The sequence below is a fragment of the Sturnira hondurensis genome, unplaced genomic scaffold (genome assembly GCF_014824575.4).
Source record: "Sturnira hondurensis isolate 20B ecotype Veracruz unplaced genomic scaffold, ASM1482457v3 Scaffold0013559, whole genome shotgun sequence".
Taxonomy (NCBI): domain Eukaryota; kingdom Metazoa; phylum Chordata; class Mammalia; order Chiroptera; family Phyllostomidae; genus Sturnira; species Sturnira hondurensis.
Genome location: NW_028086190.1, coordinates 5231512 through 5256074, shown reverse-complemented (window position 1 = coordinate 5256074; position 24563 = coordinate 5231512). Strand labels below are relative to the sequence as shown.

General features: G+C 37.5%; 1 protein-coding gene across 3 annotated transcripts in view; it reads left to right on the top strand.

The window, feature by feature from the left end:
- Positions 1-24563, top strand: part of CCDC171 (coiled-coil domain containing 171) — a 313810-nt gene that overhangs the window by 13580 nt on the left and 275667 nt on the right. For 2 of the 3 annotated variants that reach the window (XM_037061926.1, XM_037061925.1), the window contains exons 4-6: positions 5174-5348; positions 11073-11263; positions 13275-13406. In XM_037061926.1, the coding sequence (XP_036917821.1) occupies positions 5174-5348; positions 11073-11263; positions 13275-13406 (498 nt within the window). The remainder of the gene's footprint in view (positions 1-5173; positions 5349-11072; positions 11264-13274; positions 13407-24563) is intronic. The other variant, XM_037061927.1, reaches the window with a different exon arrangement.

Sequence of the window (24563 nt, the reverse complement as noted above, 5' to 3'; positions counted from 1 at the left end):
ATTTTTTCTTCTTGTTCTGATTGTTATTTTTTTCTTCCTTCTGTTCTATATCTTTGATTTGATTCTTGGCTTAATCTACTCTACTGTTGTTACTCTGTAAGTTGTTTTTTATTTCAGTTAGAGTATCCTTTGTTTGTGACTGGATTGTTTTTATGCTGTTGCAGTCTTCACTAAATTCTTTGAGCATCCTTATGACCAGTGTTTTCAATTCTGCATCTGATTGATTGCTTATCTCTATTTTGCTTAATTCTTTTTCTGGCATTTGATCTGTCCTTTCATTTGGGTCATGTTTCTATGTCTCCTCATTTTGGTAGCCTCCCTATGTTTGTCTGTATGTTTCAGGTAGAGCTGCTTTGACTCCATGTCTGGCCTAATGTAGTAGGCATCCTGTACAGTCCAGTGGCTCAGCTTCCCCATGACCCAAGCATAGTATTAAAGGTGCACCCTTTATGTGGGTGGACTACACCCTTCTCTTGTAGTTGAGCCTTGGTTGTGTTGACAGATCAGTGGGAGGGGTTTACCCAGGCTAGTCAGTGGCAGGGATTGGCTGTGACACTGAGCACCAACCTCCCCACTCCATGGAGGATTAGTTGTGCAGGGGCTGAGTGGTGGCGTTGTGATGTGGTCTGTAGCTGTCCACTAGGTGTGCTGGCCATGAAGTTTCCCAGATGGTGTAGGCCAAGATCATTTCCTACCTATGTTTTGCTCAGGGCCACCATACCTGAGCTATAAAGCAGTTTGAGATGTCTGCTACTTGTGCTGGGCATGGAGATACCCAGGGGAAGCTAAGCTGTGAACCTAGCCAGACCGCTGCTTGTGTTGGACCTGGGGCTCACTGAGGGCAACTGTTGCTTGTTTGATAGGGTTTAGGAAGTTGTGAAGCAGGAACCAAAACCAGCCATTTGCATGGAAAAGCAGCTTGGGTGGGCCTATAAGTTGGGCGGGGTGGAGTCTCTGGGAATCTCCTAGGTGAACCAAACAGTGTTAGCCAGGTTGATAGAGTATCAGATATGGCACCAGTTTGCAGGCTCTGTGGCAGGAGGGTTTAGAAAAGGAACAATGGCTTCTGCTTGTCATGGTGCCAGACAATTCACTTTCTCTCTGTATACCACTGGTGCCTTTCAAATTGCTACCCTGGCTCTAGAGCTCAGAGGGAATGAGTCTGAGTAGGTAAGTCTGTCTATGGGTTCTTTAAGAGGATGGCTTGGGGCTCCAGAAGTTTCTTCCACCAATTTAGTCCCTGCTGGTTTTTGCAGTCAGAAGTTATGTGGACTTACATTCCTGGCTCTGGAACTCTGGTCTGGGGAACCTGGTATGGGGCTGGGACTCCTTGCACCTGAGATATCCCTCCCAAATTTTTATCCACCACATGTGGATGAGGGACCAGTCCTTTCTGTGTCTGCACCCCTCCTACCAGTCTGGGTGGTTGTGGTTTCTTTAGTTCTGTAGTTGTCAGACTTCTATTCATCTCAATTTCTGATGGTTGTGAGTGATGGATGGTTGTTGTATATTTTAGTTGTAATTTTGATTTGGTTGTGTGAAGAGGTGAGCCATGTCTACCCATGCCACCACCTTGACCAGATATCTCTACTCCTCTCCTTGTAATTAAGGGTGTTCTTTGACTTTTTCTGAAACTATTAAAAGATATTTGTAAATTGTTATTTTGTAAGTATAGTGTTTTGAAGGTATTTGACTTTTTAAGAATTTAAATTAGAAATTATTTTATTATTTATGTGTAGAAAGGACAGTAACTGCTGCTACACTACATTTTAATAGCTGTTTGAGTAATTTCTGATGTTGTCCTGCAGAAATTCTTGTGTCTTTTATTCGATGTACCTCAGTGATTTGCTAAATGTTAGTTTTCTAGCATTCCCTCTTATCTACTGTTTCTTCTCTCACACCATAAATAAATAATTTTGTTTTTCTTTGGAGTATTATATAACATTTTTTGCCTCTTTTATAAAACTTATGACATATGCCTTTCCTTCTATAGCATTGAATTCCTTGATATTGGGGGCCCTATAATATTTGTTTTTATACCTTTCACTATACTTAGCACAGAGAAAATGTTTAATATTATTTAATGAGTTATTGATTCAATCCTAGAGTTTTAGAGTGGGAAACGACTTTATAAATCACCTAGCTATAAATTTTTTAAATGTGTTCTATTGGTTATGGTATTATAGTTGTCCCACTTTCCCTGCTTTATTCCCCCCTGCCCTGCACAGCCCCTCCCACCCATATTCCCCTCCCCCCCCCTCAGTTCATGTCCATGGGTCATACATATAAGTTCTTTGGCTTCTGCATTTCCTATACTGTTCTTAACCTCCACCTGTCTATTTTCTACCTACTGTCCATGCTGCTTATTCTCTGTACTTTTTCCCCCTCTCTCCCCATCCCACTCCCCCGCTGATAACCCTCCATGTGATCTCTATTTCTGTGATTCTGTTGCTGTTCTACTTGTTTGCTTAGTTTGTTTTTGTGTTTTAAGTTCAGTTGTTGATAGTTGTGTTTGTTGTTATTTTACTGTTCATATTTTTTTATCTTCTTTTTCTTAGATAAATCCCTTTAACATTTCATATAATAAAGGCTTGGTGATGATGAACTCCTTTAACTTGACCTTATCTAGGAAGCAATTTATTTGCCCTTCCATTCTAAATGAAAGCTTTGCTGGATAGAGTAATCTTGAATGTAGGTTTTTGCCTTTTATGACTTGGAATACTTCTTTCCAGCCCCTTCTTGCCTGCAAGGTCTCATTTGAGAAATCTGCTGACAGTCTGTTGGGAACTCCTTGGTAGGTAGCTGTCTCCCTTTTTCTTGCTGCTTTTCAGATTCTCTCCTCCATTTTAATCCTGGCTAATGTAATTACAATGTGCCTTGGTGTGTTCCTCTTTGGGTCCAACTTCTTTGGGACTCTCTGAGCTTCCTGGACTTCCTGGGATTCTATTTCCTTGGCCAGATTAGGGAAGTTCTCCTGCATTATTTGTGCAAATAAGTTTTTAATTTCTTGCTGTTCCTCTTCTCCTTCCGGCACCTCTGTGATTTGGGTGTTGGAACATTTAAAGATGTCCTGAAGATTCCTAAGCCTCTCCTCAATTTTTTGAATTCTTTTCTTCATTCTTTTCTAGTTGGATGTTTCTTTCTTCCTTCTGGTTCACACCATTGATCTGAGTCCCAGTTTCCTTCCCGTCACTGTTGGTTCTCTGCACATTTTCCTTTATTTCACTTAGCACAGCCTTCATTTTTTCCATCTAATATGCGACCAGATTCCATCAATTCTGTGAGCATCCTGATTACCAGTGTTTTGAACTGTACATCTGATAGGTTGGCTATCTCTTCATCTTAGTTGTATTTTTTTCCGGAGCTTTGATCTTTTCTTTCATTTGGGCCATTTTTATTTATCTTGACACACCTGTTACATAGTGAGGGGTGGAGCCTTAGGTATTCACCAGGGCAGGGCAACCCAGACACTGGGTTGTGACTCTGTATGTGGGGGAGGGGTCTGAGAGGGAACAGTGGCACTTGCTCCACTCTCTGCTGGATTTCAGTCACTTCCCTGGCTACCCAGGAGCAAAGTGGGTCCTTCTGGTGCTGATTCCTGGGTGGGTGAGTTTGTGTACATTCTAGGACCCTGTGGGTTTCACCAACGAACTCTCCTGTGAGGCTTGGAGTTTCTCCTGCTGCCGCCTCAACCCCCACTGCTATTTTTCATCAGATGTTTGAGGCTTTATTTCCTTGCCCTGAAGCCCTGGCTTGCTCAGTCTGTCTTGCTCCCCAGTTGTTTCTCTTGGTGTATCTGCACAGAAATGTGGGACTGCCTGCTCCACCAGCAGTTGCCTTACTGGGTCCTCCAGCCCCCGCCTTGCCGAGAGTCCTTTCCACCCTGGCTGGTCATCTCTGGTCCTCCCACCCATCAGGATGAATGTTTCTTCTTTAACTCGTTGGTTGTTGTACTTTTATACAGTTTGATATTCTGTCAGTTCCGGTTGTTTTTTTGTTTGTATTTATTTTTATTTTAAAAAATATTTTATTTATTTATTTTTAGAGAGAGGGTACAGGAAGGAGAAAGAGTGGGAGAGAAACATCAACGTGTGGTTGTCTCTCATGTGTCCCCTTCTGGGGACCTGGCCTGCAACCCAGGCATGTGCCCCGACTGGGAATCGAATTGTGATCCTTTGTTTCACAGGCCCGCACTCAATCCACTGAGCTACGCCAGCCAGGGCTGTTTTTTTGTTTTTAAATTTTTGTTGTCCTTCTTTTGGTTGTGTGAAGAGACGCAATGTGTCTATCTACACCTCCATCTTGGCCAGAAGTCCTACGTAGCTCTAATTTTTGACCTATTTTCTATTGTATTATTTCATGGGATGATATTGGGCAAATGAAATCTAGTCATTAAATATCTAGTTATCTAGATATTAGATAGATTAGATATTAATTCATTAAAATCCCTGTGAAGTTGGCATTTTTATTTCCTTGTGGTCTATCAGGAATGTCATAATCAAGTGAAATAACTAGACAATATTTACCAAACTATATTTTGATGCAGTTTGCTTCATGATTTCATATAGAGAATAGGAGGGAGGGGAGAATGAATTTTTATTTTAGTTTTTAAAATATTTTATTGGTTTATTTATTAGAGAGAGGGGAAGGGAGATACCAAGATAGGGAAAGAAACATGAATATGTGGGAGAAACATCGATCGGTTGCCTCTCACAAGCCCCCGACCAGGGCCCTGGCCGTGTGCCGTAACTGGGAACTGAACCAGCGACTTTTCAGTTTGCAGGCTGGCACTCAACCCATTGAGCCACACCAGGCAGGGCAAGAATGAATTTTTTAAAGGCTTACTATGGGACATGCATTTTTTCCATTTCTTAGGTATGACTGCCATCTGATCAAAACTTGTGATTTCCTTTATTTTTAGAAGAAATTCATATAAGAATAAAATTTTTTTTCCTCTGGTGTATTCTCTAAAATAAGAAAATTACTATTGTCATTTGGTGGGGAAGGCTAGTGCTTCTCCAGTCTTTCAGAAAATGTAAGTCTATAAATTCTTGTCTTACAAATACTATAGGAACAAGTTTTTTCTGAGAAGTATAAATGTTTGGGTGAGTGATCTCATAATCTTGGAGACATATTTTAATATTGGTTCATGATATCAGAAATCTGTTTTTAGCTGGCAAGCTATGAGAGCCAGATTGCCAAGCTACGATCTGAGGTTGAAAAAGGAGAAGCGTTGCGACAAAGCTTGGAATACGACCTGGCAGTTGCTAGAAAGGAAGCGGGCCTTGGACGACGGGCTGCTGAAGAAAGGTTAGCTGAGGCACATAGGATCCAAGAAAAACTCTGTGGTAAGACTACTTCCACTTCTTTGCATGCTAAGAATTGTGACCTCATTGCATAGCATTGCTTAGTGTTGTACATGCATTCCATATAGGGTCAGAAGTAAGGTTTTGATTCATTGACTGGCCTTTGATGGACAGACTTCTCTAGGTGTTTATAAAGTCTTCTGGCAATTAATTATGTGAACATTCATCTACTTTACATTAATATTTTATGTTGTATATGTATAGAAGAAGGGGTTCAAAATTCTGTTAATCATTTTTAGGGCATCTTTTCCATGAACAATTAGCAGAGTCACACAGATTTTTTAAAAAAAATGTATTTTAGGTCTTCTATCACATATAGTGTTGAATCAGAATCTCTAGCTTGAGCGAATCTGGGTGTGCAAGAAGCACTGTAGGTGATTTTGTTGATTAGCTGGGTTCTGGAATCACTGGGTTAGAGTGTGGTCCCTAGAAAAGAAAAAGGCAGTTGATTTAACTCTCAAAGTTATCTGTTAATGTAGCATGTGACCATCTTTTAAAATCATTTTACTTAAGTATATATTAAAGAAACGTGCTCAGATACGTGTAAACTAATCACAAGAACCTGGATCACAGAATACAAAATTACCAGAAGTCCTTCCACATGGATAACTACTGTCCTGATTTTTAATAATGAAGATTAATTTAGCCCCTTTTGGGTACTTTATGTGAATAAACTCACATAGTATGCACTCTTTTATATCTGGCTTCTTTCCTGAGTTTCATATTCATGGTTAGTATTATGTTATGTGAATATACCACACTATTGATGAGCATTTGGTTTGTGTCTGGGTTTTGGTTATTAAGAATAAGGTTGCTATGAAAATTTTTGCACAGAGCAGGTTTTAATTAAGAGAACACTGAACATGATTTCAGAAGATTGAGGTTTGAGTCTGGTTCTACCACTTATTTACTGATATTTGAACTTAGGTTGTTTTAAGGATGAAATAAGAAAACGAACATGCTTTGTTAACTGCATGGGGTAAACAAATGTTAAGTTATAAATATAGCAAAAGTTATGTGCCCTAGTCTTGGCCAGATATCTTGGGTTATTGCCACTGGTCAGAAGTATTTTTGATTTCTTTTGGCATTTCATAACTATACCACTTAGGAATAAAAGGATTGCAAGGCACCAGGTAATTAAATTAAAGTTAATGGCTTTAACTTAATTATGAGGATATTGAAATCCAGGGAAGATGGGAGGTTACTTGCCCAAAGTCAAATAATTTCAAGACACATTACAGAGGAAATGGAGGAATGGCCATTAATCACATGGAAAATGTTTAACCTTACTTGTCATTAGGGAAATGCAAATTAAAAACCACTGTGACAGTAACTACATACCCATCAGATGGCTCTAATTGAAAAAACTTGCAATACCAAATGCTAATGGGTATGTAGAGCAACTGGAACCCTAATATTTAGTACGAGAGTAAAATGGTACAACTACTTTGGAAAAAAAACCTGGGAATTTCTTTTTGTTTTTTTTAAGCCTCACCAGGGCATATGTTGATTTGAGAGAGCAAGGGGGAGAGAGATGGGGGAGGGGAGAGAGAGAGAGAGGAAGTCAGGGGAGTGGAGAGAGAGAGTGAGAGAAAGGATGGAAGAGAGAGGGAGAGAGTAAGGCCGGGAGAGACTAAGGGAGGGAGAGAGAGAGTGGGAGGGAGGGAGGGAAGCAAGGAAGGAAGGAAGGAAGGAAGGAGAAATATTGATCAGTTGCCTCCCATATGTACCCTGAAGGAAGGAAGGAAGGAAAGAAGGAAGGAAGGAAGGAGAGAAGGAAGGAGAAATATCGATCAGTTGCCTCCCATATGTACCCCGGCCAGGGATTGAACCCACAACCTAAGTATGTGCCCTGACTGGGGATCAAACCTGCAACCTTTTGGTGTATGGAATGCTGCTCCATCTAATAGAACCATCTGGCCAGGGATTGGCAGTTTCTTTTAAAATAATCATGTCTTTATCCTACGATTCAGCAGTTTTACTCTTTGGTATTATTCCCTGAGAAACATTAGTCTACCAAAAACTAGTACACCAATTTTTATTGCACCTTCTTTATGCCAACCACAAATTAGAAAAAACAAACAAACTCTAAATATCCATTGACAAGAGAATGAAGAAATAATTTGTATTATATTCATACAATGAAATACTACTCAGAAATAGAAGTGAAGTGACTACTGATAGATGTAATACCATGAATGAATTTCGAAATCATTATGCTGAGTGAAGTTTATACACAAGAGGACATCTTGTATGACTCCATTTATATGAAGTTCTTTGACAGAGAAAAATAATTGTTGGTGAAAAATAAATCAGAATAATGCTTGCCTCTGTGATGGGATAGTGGTAGGGACTGACTGGTAGAAAGTGTGAGGAAAGTTTTCAGGTTAAAGGAAATGTCTGATATTTTGATTGGGGTCTGGGTTACGTGAGTGTAGTGTAGGCATCTATCAAATCTCTTTGAAGGTATACTTAAGAGTTGTGCATTTCATTATAAGGAAGTATTACCTCAAAAATATAAAACTATATTGAATTCTAGTTAACAATATGAATATGAATGCTGAATTATTTGGGAGTGAAATATATTTGCAACTTGCTTTGAAATCCATAAAAGGTATGGTTTGATGGATGGATAAATGAACGAATGCATAGATGAATGTGTGATAAAACAACTGTAGCAGAATATTAACAGTCATAGAGTCTAGGTGATTTTATTGGGTGTTGACTGTATAATACTTTATACAGTGTATCAACTTTATACACTTTTGAAAACTTTCATAATGAAATGTTGAGGGTAGAGTGAAAAACAACCTAATGGAGTTAGGGGATATTAAAAAAGATAATCCCAGTCCTAGCCAGTGTGGCTCTGTTGGGCATTGTCCCACTAACTGAAAGGTCTTGGGTTCAGGCCCTGGTCTGGGCAGGTGCCTGGTTTGCAGGTTCTGCCTCTGGTAGGGGTACACACAAAAAGCAGCCAGTCGGTTTCTCTCTCACATTGATGTTTCTCTCTCACATTGTTATTTCTCTCCTCTTTCTTCCTTCCTTTCCCCTCTTTCTCTTGCTCTCTAAAAGCAATGAAAAATACCCTTGGGTGAGGATAAGAAAAAAAAAAAGAAAATCCCATAATGATTGAGAGAATAAGAGACCTGACAAGAAAGAAAATTTTGGAAGTTGGAAAGCAAATGGATGAGGGATAACTAATTTAGCAGACCTGAGATATTAGAATCCTAAACCAGGAATATGGAAAGCTGGCAGACGACTTGTCAGAGAGTGAAAGGACTTATGAACTGGGAGCACCAGATACCTTTGGAATTTGGAATTGGAAGTAGCTGTCTGTTTTCAGGATTCCTTTTGCGAGCATGCTACTCTGGATTGTTCCCATTTAGGAGTAATCTCTGAGTTGATGAAACAGAGGGTCTCCAGGCTGGGAAAAACAGGAAGATACCAGACTTAAGTTTAATATGGAGGAACTAATTCTTCTAGCTTCTTTAAAAAAGAAGATTTTGTTTATTTATTTTTAGAGAGAAGGGAAGGCAAGGAGAGAAATGGCAATTGGTTGCCTCTAACACACCTCCATCTGGGGACCTGACCCAAAACCTAGGCAGGTCCCCTGACCAGGAATCAAACTGGTGATTTTTCAAGTCATAGGCAGGTGCTCAGTCCACTGAGTCACGCCAGCAAGGGCCAGCTTCCTTTTCCTATTGGCTTCCCCAAAAGCTGTGACCAGAGTTCTGCATTCCATATAGGAGCTTGGAAGACTTTTCTGTGGGTCGCCTGACCAAGCTGAGAAGAAAAACCGAGTGATACTGACAAATGGCCCAGACACCCCGCCCTCCAGTGAAGAGCGTAGGTGCCCAGCTCCACCATACTCCAGCTCAGCGTCTGGGAGGGGTGAAGGGTGTGTCACTCTGTAGTTACTCTTAGTCGACAGCAGACAACGAGAATTACCAGATACTTAGGGAGAGCTTCTGAAGTGGAGAGAAAAAAGTTAATTTGGAAGAATCAGAAATTCTTCAGAAGGTTTAACAAATAAGTAGCATTAATATCCTCCCAGCTGAAAGAGAATATATGCCATCTGTCAGGTCAGAACCGGATCCCATTAAAAAAAAGAAAGCTCAGCCCTGGCTGGTGTAGCTCAGTGGATTGAGCACAGGCCTGTGAACCAGAGAAAAAAGAAAGCTCTTAGAATTTAAAAATATAAAATCAGAAATGAAAAATGTCGATAGAAGCATTGGAAGATAAAGGTGGAAAAAATCTCCTAGAAATTAGCATTGAAAGACAAAAGTAGAAAAATAGAGGAAAGAAAAGAAAATTTGAGGACCAATCTAAGTAATATGAGAGAAAATGGAATAGGATAAGTCATCAGTGAAATTATTTAAGAAAACATGTCAGAACTAAAGGTTATGTATGAGTTGCCAGATTGAAAGGGCCCAATGAATATTCACCACAATGGAAAGAAATAGACCCACTTGAAGGCATGGCATTATGAAATTTTAGAAAAAGAGACAAAGAAAAGATTACAAAACTTTCAAAGACCAAAGAAAAGAAAAAGAAAAGCCACATGCAGAGGACAAAAATGAAAATGGCCTGAAACGTCTTACCTGCAATACAGGCTGCCAGACCATAGAATCAAGGCTTGTAGTGCAAGTAACCAGATGGGAGGGAGTTGTTTTTGTACCATTTATACCTTTGAATTTTGAAACTTTGGAATATGTGATCCATTCAAAACAGAAAATAATTTAAAAACAATACTGCTAACTGTGTACATGTGTGTAATTTTCCTCATTTGGCCTTCATAAAACCTTAACCCAATAGGAGGTATTTTATTCTGAGAGTCAAAGTCATTTAGTCAGGTGGTAGGTGGTGGAGCCAGACCTGGAGGCCTTTCATTATGTGTTTTCTAAATGCTGAAATAGAGCAGCAGCCCTGGTGGGGAGGAGGTCGTTATTGTTGAGGTGCTGTATTAGGGTGACCCAGGTTTGAGCCTAATTTGGGGGCAGTAAATATCACAGTTTTAAAGGGTTGTCGCAGTAGTTCCCAGCCTTAATTTTCTGACAGTCTCATGTGTAAATGTGTTACAACTGATTTGTTGCCAAATATAAATATTTGCAACCTATAAATCTTTTAAAAAGAGTAGTCATGCCCTGGTTGGTGTAGCTCAGTTTGTTGGAGCATTGTCCTGTGGACTGAAAGGTTGAAGGTTCAATTCCCAGTCAGGGCACCTGCCTAGGTTGTGGGTTTTGTCCCTGGACAGGAAAGGCAACAGATAAACGTATCTCTTTTCTGTCTTCCTCCCTTCCCCTTTTTAAAGTCAATAAGCTCATCCTTAGGTGAGGATAAAAATAGAATAGAATAAAATAAAATAGTACAGCATTTTAAAAAACAAATATTTGATTTATCTTCTTGAATAGGAGAAAAAGAGTGGTACCTGGTGCTAGAGGCGCCTCCAAACCTGGGCATGTTTCTGGGAATTTGTTACATCATTTTATGGCAAAGTCACCTTTGTCTGGAGGAAAAGAAGGGATGAAAAGTGGTAGAGTCCTGGTTCCGGGACAGTCGGCTTTTACTGGTTTACTGGTCTGAGGTGGTTGCAGGTTCTGTCCTAAGACCACGCTGTAAATGAAATTGGCTCTGAGCCCCATGTTTTGAACTCGGATTTAATTTATTGTCATAAGTGTGCCTGTTGTTCTTTTATATTTTTAATAGCTCAGAATACAGAACTTCAAAGAAGGGCCAATGAGATTGAGAAAGCATTTCAGACTTCCCAGCAGAAATGGAAAGAAGAATGCAGAAGATTTGAGCATGATTTGGAGGAAAGAGACAATATAATTCAAAATTGCAATCAAGAATATGATTTACTTATGAAAGAAAAAAGCAAACTCGAGAAAACTCTACAGGTAAATAATTTTTATAAAGGAATTTATATATATATATAATATCTATTAATATGTGTTATACATTATTTGAAGTGGACCTTGGAAAGGACAATAACTACCAGAAAGCAGGAAAATCTGATTTCCGTCCTCCCTCCTTCCCTCCCTGTCTCTCTTTCTTCTTTCCTCTTTAGGGTAGTTTTTCCAGGTCTGTCTTGTAACATGCTTTAAAATACATTAACATATATACTGTTTCTTTTGTGAAAAACAGTTTGAAATCTCTGATCAAAATGTAAAAAATAAGCATATGATATGGGCATTTTATAATATAAAAAACCTATAGCCTGTTTTGTCTAGCAGCATGAAAATTTGGAATTTTAGAAATGTGGGCTGTACATTTGACCTGAAATACAGTAAATATAGAAAAATATGTATCTGATATATGCTTATTATCTGTATAGATATGATACATGAATAATTTGATGACTTTTTATAAAATTATTATGAGATATTTATTCCCTCCCCACTCCATCCCCCCCCCCCAGTTTTTATTTTTCAAAGTAAAAATATGGTTTAAGGTTGAGGTTGCCAGCCACTTAGAGGTAGATTTTGAATTTTCTATATTTGCCATATTTTCGAAGTACCAGTTTAACTTAAAAAAAAAACACAACCAAATATGATATAAATGCTTTATATTTATCACTGGTGTAAATTGCTTTTCAGAATTCTGGAAATAAAACTTCACTAAAAATAATTTTACAAAAGCATTTACTAAATATAAAGTTTTGACACAAACATTCCCAGACTTTGTCAGCAGACCTTCTTTTGATTTCTTTTTTGGCAATACTCCTAGTTTGTGTCTTGTCTACTACGAATGGTGCCTGGCATCCGTATTTGGGGGCTCCATTAGTATTGGAATGTGGAAGTTTAGGTGGCCCTGTATAACCCTCCCTACCTAAAATGTCTTGGAGCCAAAGAAGGGTAGTTAGTGGTGGCAGCATTCCTTATAGTCAGTCAGCCTGTACCCCCAGTTACAATCTTGATGTGATCTTGATCAGCTACCTGATGGAGAACTCTGATTTTATGCCATGGGCTTTGAACTGATCTGCACAGAGCTGTTGCGGAATTTGAGTGTGAGCAGGAGTCACTGTTTAGCACTAGGGGAAAAGCGCCTCAGGGATGGCTTCCGTTTCGTGAAAGTTCTGAGAGTTGTCTTCACTGTGCAGCTCCAAGTTATTGTCAGATGGGCACATCAGGTTTTCCTTCTCTCCTATAAACCACAGAATCTTTCTCCTCGTGTTAATATGTAAACGGGGACTGAGTTCTGAACCCTAAGGGTTAGAAAATTTGGTTTAAGAAACCTGCATTTTACAGTTTTAAGATTTTCAACCATCTTAGATCTTATAAATGTAGCATAGTCAGGAAAACCCCAAAAGAAGACTCTTGCCAACATTGTTTATCTGTAGAACTAGAAATTAGTGATAGTCAAGACTTCTAAAAAAAATTTTCTGACTTTTCAAATTCTTTACTCTCTAATTTCCTTCTGGTTTATTACACAAACTCCTCCATTCTCCTTTTTTGGAAATACAGTGTTTTCTGTCAGATTGTATATACACTATCAGAAATAATAATCCAAATAGTTTATTCACAGGTAGTTGGAGATTTTCATATTATTTACTTTACACATAGGTTTACATATAGATTACATAAAATCTATGTATTTTATTTTTGTCTCTACCATACAATACATTTTATTAAAACCTCTGAAGTTAAAATTTTCTGGAAAATTGCTTTAAATACATGCCTACAAATGTATTTGTAAAATATTGCTTAAATTAAGTAGGTAAACCTAGCTTTTTACTCAGATCTGTATTTTGATGATCAAAATATAAAAGTTCTATTAATGATTTTAACAAATTATAATGAGTCTTAACAGGGTAGGTAAGCAGAGTCCTTTTACATTTAAATTGGGGATGAAGGAAGAAAGTTAACTTTTATTGATCTAATAGTAAAGCAAGATTTTATTCGTATAAAGGAAGCATTGGAAAAACATCAGCAGGAGAAGAATGAAATGGAGTCTCATATCAGGGAGACAGCCTTGGAGGAGTTTAGATTGCAAGCAGAACAATGGGAAGCAGAAAGAAGAGAGTTACAATTTATAGTACAGGTATTTTAAAAATAATAATACAGTTCCTTAAGTATATCTTTAATGCTTATGATATTAAAAATTACATTATGCAGTAATTGCTGAATGATTGCTGACTGCCTTGCTGAAATGGAAAATAATTCCTAGTCTTTGATCTCTGGAAGGTCATTAGAGTTGGGCGATTTCCATTGCATGAATTATGTGATTTCGAGAGGGACATTTATATACATTCTGTATTTAATTTTTCCAGTTTAAAATTTGAGACTGTTAGCAGTCTTTAATAGCATAAAGAAATAGAAAGGTGTCTAACCACTATGCTGTACACCTTAGAATAATACAAAATAATACTGGCTGTAAACTGTAATTGAAAAATAAAATTAAAAAAAGAAAAATGAAATTAAAATGTTGAAATTTGGGAAACAATAGAATGGATTTTGAATATTAAAGGATATATGCAGTGATTTTTGAATTATTTAAAAGGTTACTGATTTTAGAGGGGGAGGAAGGGAGAGAGAGAAAGAAGAGAAACATCAATTTGTTGTTACACTTATTTATGCATTTGTTGGTTGCTGAATTGAACATGCAACTTTGGTGTATTAGGATGACACGCTAACCAATTGAGCTACCCCGCCAGAGCCTCTTTTTAAGTAGTATAATGTAAATTATTAATCGTCTTCTATTAATCTCTCCCCTGCAACACACAGAATTCTCAAGTTTTCAAAGAGTCCAGTTTGAAAATCACTGATTATATCTAACCCCCTTTATAGATGAGCAGATAGAGATGTATTATTTCCTCAGATCATAGACTGAGTAATTAATGTGGGGAAGGAATACAAGTCTTCAGGTTCTCACTCTGGTGTGAATAATTATAACATTATAATTATAACATTATTATAATGTTATAATTATAATGCTATAAGGAGATTCAGTGCTATACATCTCAACTGGAATGTAGGTGGTTGTACAAGACTTTATATTTTGAAGTACTCAAATAATTTAAAAATTTGTAGTATTATATTTATGTGCAGAGAAGAATAGGGGAACATATGCTATAATTACTACCACTGTTTGTAAGATAACTTCTTTATATATAACCGAAATGTTCAGAGCTTTATCTCTCAATGTCTTATCCTTTTTTTCTTGAAGATTTTATTTATTTTTATTTTTAGAGAGAAGGGAATGGAAGGAGAAAGAGGGAGAGAAACATCAATGTGTGGTTGCCTCTCAACTGCCCCCTACTGGGGATCTGGCCCACAACCCAGGCATGTGCCCTGACAGGGAATCGAACTGGTGACCCTTTGGTTCCCAGCCCCTGCTCAATCCACTGAGCTACACCAGTCAGGGCTATCTATGTCTTATCCTTTTTATATTAACAGAGGAAAACTGCTTGCCTTTTATACAGCGAATGTAAGAAACTGTCTATAAAAGTCTGTTTTAAAAAAATAAATGGAAATTCTCTCTGTTGGTCGTTGATGGGTATAGGTTTCCATCTGTTAATTAGGTGTTAGCATCATGTAGTTTCTCTTTGTGTAGCTTTCTGAGTTTTTAAAATAAGATTTAAAGAACCTTTTTAAAAAAATGAAACCCCACTTTTAACAGAAAGCTGTTGTAATATTTCTCTCATTTGAGCTTTATCATTTAGAACCACTGTAAAAAGAAAATCTTAATTTTATGCCATATCCCCTTTCCAGCAGTTGCAGCACTGAGGAGAGGTGTACTTCTCCGGAATATTAATGGGAATTCTTAGTGTAGTTACCTCAAAAGTTATCCCATTTAAAAAGAGTTTTTTTGTCATTGTTTGTACATATTACCTCTTTTGATAAACAGAAATTCTATGTATTTAGCATAACTTGAAATTTCAGAACAAATCAAAGTCATAGTAATTTTAGAGTAAAATATTTGTTGATCTTGAAAAGACGTGTATATAATTTTATTTTTATTTCTATTTATTTACATTTTTTAATTGAAAAAGGACATTTGTTTTAGTTTTATCTTTTTCTTTGTTCTTGCAATAGCAATGTGAACTTCTCTTTTGAGTTTTTAAAAAATATTTTGTTTATTTTTAGAGAGAGGGGAAAGGAGGAAGAAAGAGAGGGAGACAAACATTGATGTGAGACAGAAATGTCAATTGGTTGCCTCTTGCATGCACCCCAACCGGAAACCAAACCCACAAACTATGCATGTACACTGATGGGAAATCAACCAATGATCCTTTGCTTTGCAGAACAATGCCCAACCCAGTAAGCCACTCTGGCCAGGGCTTTTTATTTTTTATATTTTTAAAATTTAGGTGTAGATGATACACATCATATTTGTTTCAGGTGTACAACATAGAGATCCACTATCTGTATATTGTGACCATATTGGGACCGGTCACCATACATAATTATAGAACTTTTTCTTGTAATGAGGCTTTTAGGATCTGTTCTCTCAGTGTGTTTCAAATATGCAATACAATATTTTTAACTATAGTTACCATACTGTACCTAATATCACCGTGACTTACCTTTTTTAAAATTAAAAAAAAATCAGTTTACATCATCACCGTTTTGTGTTAGTTTCAGATGTACAGCACAGTGTCCAGACAATCACAGTGTGAACTTTGAAGATGCTTATTTGCCATAAACTTTTTTATTATAGGCAATGTGGTACATGCAGTGGTAAAGCTTTGTTTTTAAACCATGAATATCATGCCCTCACTCTGGCTGGGTAGCTCAGTTGGTTAGAGCAGTGTTCTGATAATGCTAATATTGTGGATTCAATCCCTGGCCAGGGCACATCTAAGATGCAATCAATGAGTGCATAAATGAGTAGAGCCACAGATCAATGTTTCTCTCTTTCAAAAATCAATAGAAAGTTTTTTAAAATTAAAAAGAATACCATGCCCTTACCTGTATAATTTTTCTATTTTATTTCAAAGTATTATTTACCAGTGGTATTGCAAACCTTTAAAAGATTAATACATAGTTTTTTGTTGTTTTTTTTTTGTCAGATTTTATCTATTTATCTTAAAAGGGAAGGGAAGGAGAGAGGGAGAGAGAAATATCAGTGTATGGTTGCATCTTGTTCGTCCTCTGCTGGGAACTGGCCTTCAAACCAGGCATGTGCCCTGATTGGGAAGCGAACCACAGTCTCTTGGTTTGCAGGCCTGCACTCAATCCACTGAACAACACCAGCCAGGGCTGTTTTTATTTTATTTTCAAAATTCTATAACTCGCTGTGCGGGTCTCTGCCCACAGCCTCCCTCCTCCCTCCACTGCCATGGATGAGAATAAGTCTACCAAGACATGATTTGCTTGGGGAGGAAAGGTGGCTGATCTCTCAAAGGAGAAGGGCCAAGAGCCTTTTGCTCAGTGGGCTTTTATTGGGTTCAATTTGCACAGGAATATAGGTAAAGCTCATCAATCATCGTCAGGCAGTAAGGATCAAACAGTAGATGACACACAAAGAACAATGAGGTCTTTTCTGGGTCAGGGTCAGTTAGTTAAGGGGCTGTAAAACTTTGGGAAACAAACTCATTTCCTGCTTGGACTCTTATCAGAAAATTGAGAGCATTCTTAGCAATGCAGGATTTTGTGTGTTCTATTTTAGGCCTGATTGCCCTGGGGAACCCACCCTTTCCAGCACCCACCTCCAGCATTGTTTCAGGCTTAAGGCATTGTTTCAGGCTTAAATCAGGCAGGGGTAGTAAGGCAGCCAAGAGATTAGGAGACTTCTTGCAGACAGAATGAGGACTCAGGCAATGTCAAAGCTGAGGGGTGCGGGTCCATCACCCCCTTTTTCTATAGCCCCCCAAGTCCTTCCCTGAGGGCCCCTTTGCGACCATGCCTGTCTTAGGTCATCCCTCTTTTGAGGAATCTTACTGGTCATTGGCTAACCCGTCATCTGCCTGGGACCAAGCAGGGTGAAGTAAAAGGGGGCAGAGGCTGGTGCCCTGCCCAGGAGATAAGCTTTGTCTCCGTAGTTGGTTAAGGTCCCAAGGTCTCTCATTCCGCTTTAGCTATGGGGGATTACAACTTCTGAAACTGGGCAGGGTGGTTCCTAACACTGAACCAGGGAATAAAATGATCCTTTCCTCATTCATTGATTTGTGCATCTAGTTATTAAGGAATGGGAGAGTTTGTGATGGCAAAGAACCTGGGAGAGGTAGATTGGAAATCATACCATAAACTTAAGAAAGAGGAGGAAGAGTGGACAGGCATCCAGTCAGGCTTAGGCATTATTAGTCTGTGTGATAAGACAGCTGTCTTAGGCTGACCTGGTAAACAAAATTGTGATCCAGGGATACCTGGGAGGAACTTGGTTGAAAAGGAAGTAGAGTCTGCCTTAAATGATATAGGATAACAAGGAGTGTTTCTTTGCAGTTTCCTGGGAAGCTATCTGCTGGTGGCCTGAGTAAGCAAATGGCATAGAAAATGGCACTAGTACCTCCTGTTTTTTCCAAACAGGATATCTTAATATTCAGTTGATAAAGTTACTGTATATTGTGCTCATGGTAAATGTGCCCCTTGGGGAAATTTAAAAGCAGAAGGTGAAGGTCTTGCCCCCATTCTCCTCAATCAATACCACTCCCCATCTAATGATATATAAATATACATTACTGTATTTACATGAGTGAAATGATATGCCTCAATAATATTTGATATTCATCTTTTGGTGGCCTTACATTATTCTTGCTGTGTTTGCATGATATTCTGTCATATGGAAGTTCCTAATGTATTTAAGGAATTCCTTATTGATGGATATTTTCTTTAAAATTTTTTGCTCTAATTATAAATAATTCACTAATATTCTTGTCCATATCTTGGAGCTGTTGTAGAAGTGACTCAGTTGTATCCATGCCTAGAAGTATTGCTGTATCTGTAAGCTTATAGATTTATTATATCATAACATTATGATATATGTTGTATAAAGTAGTCCCAGTTTATACTTTACAGTAGCAAATACTTTTTGATTGTAGAACTTTGCTGGCTTTGGAGATTTAGAGAGGAGAGACTTGTTTGGGCTCTTTCAGGAGTTTAACACGTACTAGGTAGTAACTAGGGGTGTGATATATTTTGTAAGCGAGGAAGGAGGAGTACTTGTGGCTTTGTTGTGTTTCTAACTCTGCTTCTATCATTCTTCAGAACTGAAATTGTACTTTGGAGTCTGAGAAATATTGTTTATTTGAGTACATATGAAGAATTATAGTTTTGGGCTATATTTCTGGAAGAGTGGAAAGAAAGCAAGTTTATTTTCTAACAGCACAATGTAGTTCCCTATAATGTTAATAAGTTAGTTCAAAAACAAACCTTATTTTAAAATATTTTAAGTTCAACACCTCCCTCTAGTGGACAAAAGAAAAACTCCCTCAATTACCAATGTCTGTAAAATTCTTTTGACAAAAAGAAAAACATTTTCTTGGAAGGAGGCAAATTAACCTTGACGTATAACTGCATGAGGTATTTTATGATCCTTTTCGAATTTTCTTGTATGTTACAGCATACCCCAGACTTGGGTTGTACTGATAGAACCGTTGACTTAAATATTTGAGGACTTACGGATGTGGGCAACAATGAGGTGATTGCAGGGGAGGAGGTGGGGGGGATAAGAGGGAGACATGGTAATGGAAACAAATATAATTAAAAAAATAATAAACATATTTGAACACAAAGAGTAACAGGGATTAATATAAACAATATCCAATATAACCAACCAGTTCCATTAATATAGCCAATATGTACCATCTCTGTTATGCATTTTTCACATTTGCTTCAGAATTAAAAACAAACAATACATTGGTAGGTCACTGAGGACTGACTGTTCTGAATTACTTCAGCCCTTCACCATTACCTCACCCCCAAAAGATGAGCATCATTTTGAATTTGGTATTTAATTTTCTTTGTACATTAATAGTATTGTTTTATCATTTTGTTTGTTTTAAAAATATGCATAGAATGTCATACAGTATGCATTTTTGTCCAAATTTTATTTTTCACTTGTTTTATTGAGATTTGGTCAAGTTAAAAAGTAACTCTGGTTCATTCAGTTTAACTTCTTTATTGTATTTTATCCTATGCATATACCATAATTAATTTATCTGTTATTTGATTGATTGAGATTTAAGTTCTTTTCAAGTTTTGATTATTACTGACAGTGCTTCCATAAACATCAAATATTTTTTAAAATGTGGGTATGTAGTTACTGTCTATGCACTTATTAGGAAGTAAAATACATGCCAAATTGTTCTCCTAAATGGTTGTACCATTGTGAGAGAATAGTTTCTTTTCTCTTACAGCCTCTTGAACACATGGTATTTTTTAAATTAAAATTTTTTTTGCAGTAGAATGTGTATGAAATTGTAGCTCATTTTTGTTTAAATTTCTCTTTACTTGACATTTAGCATGTTATGCCTGTTGGCCATTTATGTTTGTTCTTTTGTGAACATTAATATATTAACTGCATTATTATATAATTAATTATTTACTGTCAGTTTACATATTTTTCTTAGATTGTTTATATTTACGATTAATTTTTATTAATGTATTTTTAATTAGTTTATAGGAGCTTTTTATATGTTTGGTTACTAAGCTTTGGTTATTTGTATCACTGTTGCCAACATCTTTTTTTCTCTGTGGAGACAATTTATGTAGTGTTTGATGTATGGCTTTAAATTTAAAACCTTTTATTTATTGATATCTTTTAGAGAGAAAGAGAGAGAAGCATTGCTATGTTGTTCCACTTACTTATGCATTTATTGGTTGATTCTTGTATGTGCCTTGACTGGGGATTGAACCCACAACCTTGGTGTATCAGGATGACTCTCTAAACAACTGAGCTGCCTGGCTAGGGCCAGTTTTAAATTTTAATGTAGTAGAATTTATTAGTCTTTATGGATAGTGCTTTTTATGTCTTATGTAACCTAAAGCCATAAAGAGAATATACATTTTTCTCTATGAAAAATGTAGCATGAAATAGGATCTCATTTTATTTTTTTTCCAAGTGGATAACCAGATATTCCTGTACTAGTTATTCAACTGTCTATTCTGTTACCACTTAATGATTTATAATGTTTCTCTTTCAAAATATCAAGTTCCTTCACATCTAAGTCTTGGCTCCTAGGCACTGTGTTCTGTTCCCCTTATATATCTTTGTCTATTTATGAATGAATGCTAAATTTTTTTAGCCCTGGCTCAGTCGCCAGTTGGAGCATCATTTGGTGCACTGAAAGGCTGCGGGTCCATCCCAGGTCAAGGTACACACCTAGACTGCGGGTTTCAACCCCTGTCACCGTGTGTGGGAGGCAACTCACTGATGTTTTTCTCTCACAGCTATTTCCTTCTCACTCTTTCTCTCAGATCAATTAAGAAAAAAAACAGCCTCAGTTGAGGATTTAAAAAAATACTAAATTTTAAAATTTATCACGGATCTATAGTATTTCTTGATCTGTAGTAGGTAGGTCAAGTTCCCCTCTCCTTATTCTTGATATTTTTTAGGGGGGAGAGGAAGAGAGTTATTATGAGACTTTTACTGTTCATGTGAGTTTGAGGATTGACTTCTTGTGTTCCCCCCAAAACCTTGTTGTAATTTTGGTGTGAATTGGATTAGATTGAAAGATTTATTTGGCAGAGTTGATGTTCTTATAGTGCATATTACTTCTATTATCCCTTCTTTTACATTTTTGCTCTATTTTCTGGGTGTAGTTCCTCAATTTTGTATTGTAACCTTTGTATTGAATTTTCAGNCCGTGTGTGGGAGGCAACTCACTGATGTTTTTCTCTCACAGCTATTTCCTTCTCACTCTTTCTCTCAGATCAATTAAGAAAAAAAACAGCCTCAGTTGAGGATTTAAAAAAAATACTAAATTTTAAAATTTATCACGGATCTATAGTATTTCTTGATCTGTAGTAGGTAGGTCAAGTTCCCCTCTCCTTATTCTTGATATTTTTTAGGGGGGAGAGGGAGAGAGTTATTTTGAGACTTTTACTGTTCATGTGAGTTTGAGGATTGACTTCTTGTGTTCCCCCCAAAACCTTGTTGTAATTTTGGTGTGAATTGGATTAGATTGAGAGATTTATTTGGCAGAGTTGATGTTCTTATAGTGCATATTACTTCTATTATCCCTTCTTTTACATTTTTGCTCTTTTTTCTGGGTGTAGTTCCTCAATTTTGTATTGTAACCTTTGTATTGAATTTCCAGTTTTGCTTTTGGGTGTCTATTTTCCAAGAGTTCTTTTTTTTATCCTTAACAGAGAACATGTTTATTGATTTTAGAGAAGGAAGGAGGGAGAGAGGAAGGAAGGGGGAGAGAGAGAAACATCGAAGTGAGAACCGCTGATTGGTTGTGTAGGTTGCCTCCCATAAGTGCCCCCTGTTGCACCCGCACCCTAGGTGTTTGCCCTGACCAGAGATTGGTTGAGCCTGTAACCTTTTGACGTGTGGGACGATGCTCCAATCAACTGTGCCACCTGGCCAGGGCAAGAGTTTGTTCTTGTTCTTGAGTGTATTTGAGCCAAAGAATTGGATGTTGGGTTATATTTACTTTTTTCTCAGTGTTTGGCCCCATTAGTTAGTAGTTGTCTCTACTAACTAATTCACATGCGAATCTTTCCTGAAATGTCTGACTGTCCTTGACTGTGTGTTTCTATTTGAGAACGAGGCACTAAAACCTGAGAGGAAGCTCTGTGCGTGTGGAACACTCCCGTTTCACTGGGGGATTTGGGGCGATGCATTCTAGAACTGCACACCTGCAACCTGTATAAGTGTTTTAAACAGTGTCACCCAATAAAAAGTTGGGGAATTTAGAAACTGCCAGTATCTATAGTTCTTTTTTCTTGGACTGGTAGTTTCCCAACAAAGGAGTATTCTAGTCTCTTCTTTATAGAATCTTAAGTGTAGGAATTTGTGTTCAGGGAGCTGAAGAGAGAAAGCTGTGAGGTCTTACCACACAGAATTTGGATTTCACCTAATCTCATAATTTTTTAAAATTTTATTTATTGACGGGAGGGGAGGGAGAGAGAGAGAGAGACATCAGTTTATTGTAACACTTATTTGTGCATTCATTGTTGCTTCTTGTGTGTGTGCCCTGACTGGGGATTGAACTGCAATCTTGGAGTATTGGGACGATGCTCTGACCAGTTGAGCTACCTACTTAGCAAGGTATCCCACCCTGACCCCCAATAGTGTCTGGTTTTTATGACTTAACAACCTCTTAAGTCATATATCAACCTCTCTAGTTAGTAAACTCTTTCTGTTTTTCCAGGATGGAGAGGGGCATTCGTCAGGGAGGGAGCTGGCAGGGTGATCTGTGGAGATAACTCACTGTTGCTTATAGACGCTTCCAACAGTGTTGATTCTCATTTCCACCCCATGTCTGAAGAGCAGATAGAAAGTAGAAAACTTGATTGAGCCATTGACAAAATTTCAAGCCCTCAATACTGCTTTACCAGTGAATAAAAAGAAACATCCTAGGAGCAAACGATTTTAGTCTTACATAAACGCCACTGGAGAACGGAAAAATCTTGGTAACATACTAAACTGACAAATCTTGGTACTAAACTGACAAGAATACAAGAACATAGTTATAGCTAATCTCACTCATGAGTATGGCTGCAAAAATATTATACAAAATATTATCTAACTGAATGCATAAAAATATAAAAAGCCTTTCTATAAAAAATGTTAAGTGAGTTTAACGTTAGAAAGTCATTGTAATTTGGCTTAATATAATTAGCTAACTTGATTATGTAATATGTTTCCTGTATATATGAATAGCATTTCCAAAAATTCCCACTATTTGAGAAAGTGGTTTTCTATAAAAACTGTGTATATGTGTATGTGCATTAATATCCATATTCAAGAATATATAGTAGTAATCACACAATAGTAGTTGACTGCTTGACTTCTGCACTAAAACTGTGATTGCTAGGTCAAAATTTCATATACATCTTGAAAGACCTTTATTTAAAAGCTATTTGTCAAAGAACATATATGCCTAACTTATAGACACAGACAGCAGTGTGGTAATGGCCAGAGGGAGGCTAAGGAGCTAAGAATGGATGGAGAGGGGCGAAGAGGGAAAAAGGGGACCTCTGTAATAGTGTCAACAATAAAAATAAAGTTATAAGCCCTGACTGGTTTGGCTCAGTGGATTGAGCACTGACCTGCAAACCAAAAGGTCACTAGTTCGATTCCCAGCCAGGGCACATGCCTGGGTTGCAGGCCAGGTCCCCAGCAGGGGGTGCTTGAGAAGCAACCACACATTTATGTTTCTCTCCCTCTTTCTCCCTCTCTCTTCCTTCCTCTGAAAAGAAATAAAAAAAAATAAAGTTATAAAAATAATTATACGAAGAGATGTAGATAAAAACCAATAGGTATATTAACACGGACATTAAAAATATTAGCATAGACCAAAAGAAAGCGGAAAATGTGGAATGGAAAATAAAAAATGCTATTGGTAAGTAGTATTTAATATAGGGCAAGTATTATAAAATTAAAATCTCACCAAAATAAGCCTAATAACTTCTAACTGATCGACCATTGATTTTCTTTTTGGTAGGGTGAAATGCACACTGGCAGGGGATGGTGGGCATGCCCTTCATCTAGTGCAGTGGTATTTGGAGTGACCATGTGCTGGTTTGTTGTGCTAGCAATAGAATTCCATCAATAGAATAGGAATCAGTCAAATTTTGTACTAAGTAAATCTCATACTTCCTGAATACTTTCTTTTGTTGTTTAATAAATATTGTTTGAAATAAGTGCCATCAGCTAGGATATAAGCATCTTTTGGATATAGACTTTAATGTTGTTGGGTTTTTTGTGATTAACAGTATAAATTGCTGTTTATTCATTTTAAGGTATACACTGTACTCTAAGTGGATTATTGAAAGTTGCAGATTATGTATTTGTAAACCAGAAAGTCATATAACAATGAGTTTGAATTAATGTTGGTACTAGTGACTGTTGACGGAAGGAATCTGTCCTGTAGAATCACAACAGTATCTTACTGTCTTGTCTTAGAATGAAATTAGATTGCATAAGGCTGACCACATCACCATCTGTTTCTAACTCCAGAGTGCTATTGTAGTAACTGAGAGCGCCATCTGCTGGTTGCAGGCAGTGTTGGCACACTGTTGCTCTGGTGCACAGCTTTCTCATCTATTGTCTACAGGTTGCAAATGTGCAAGTAGGTGAGCTTCT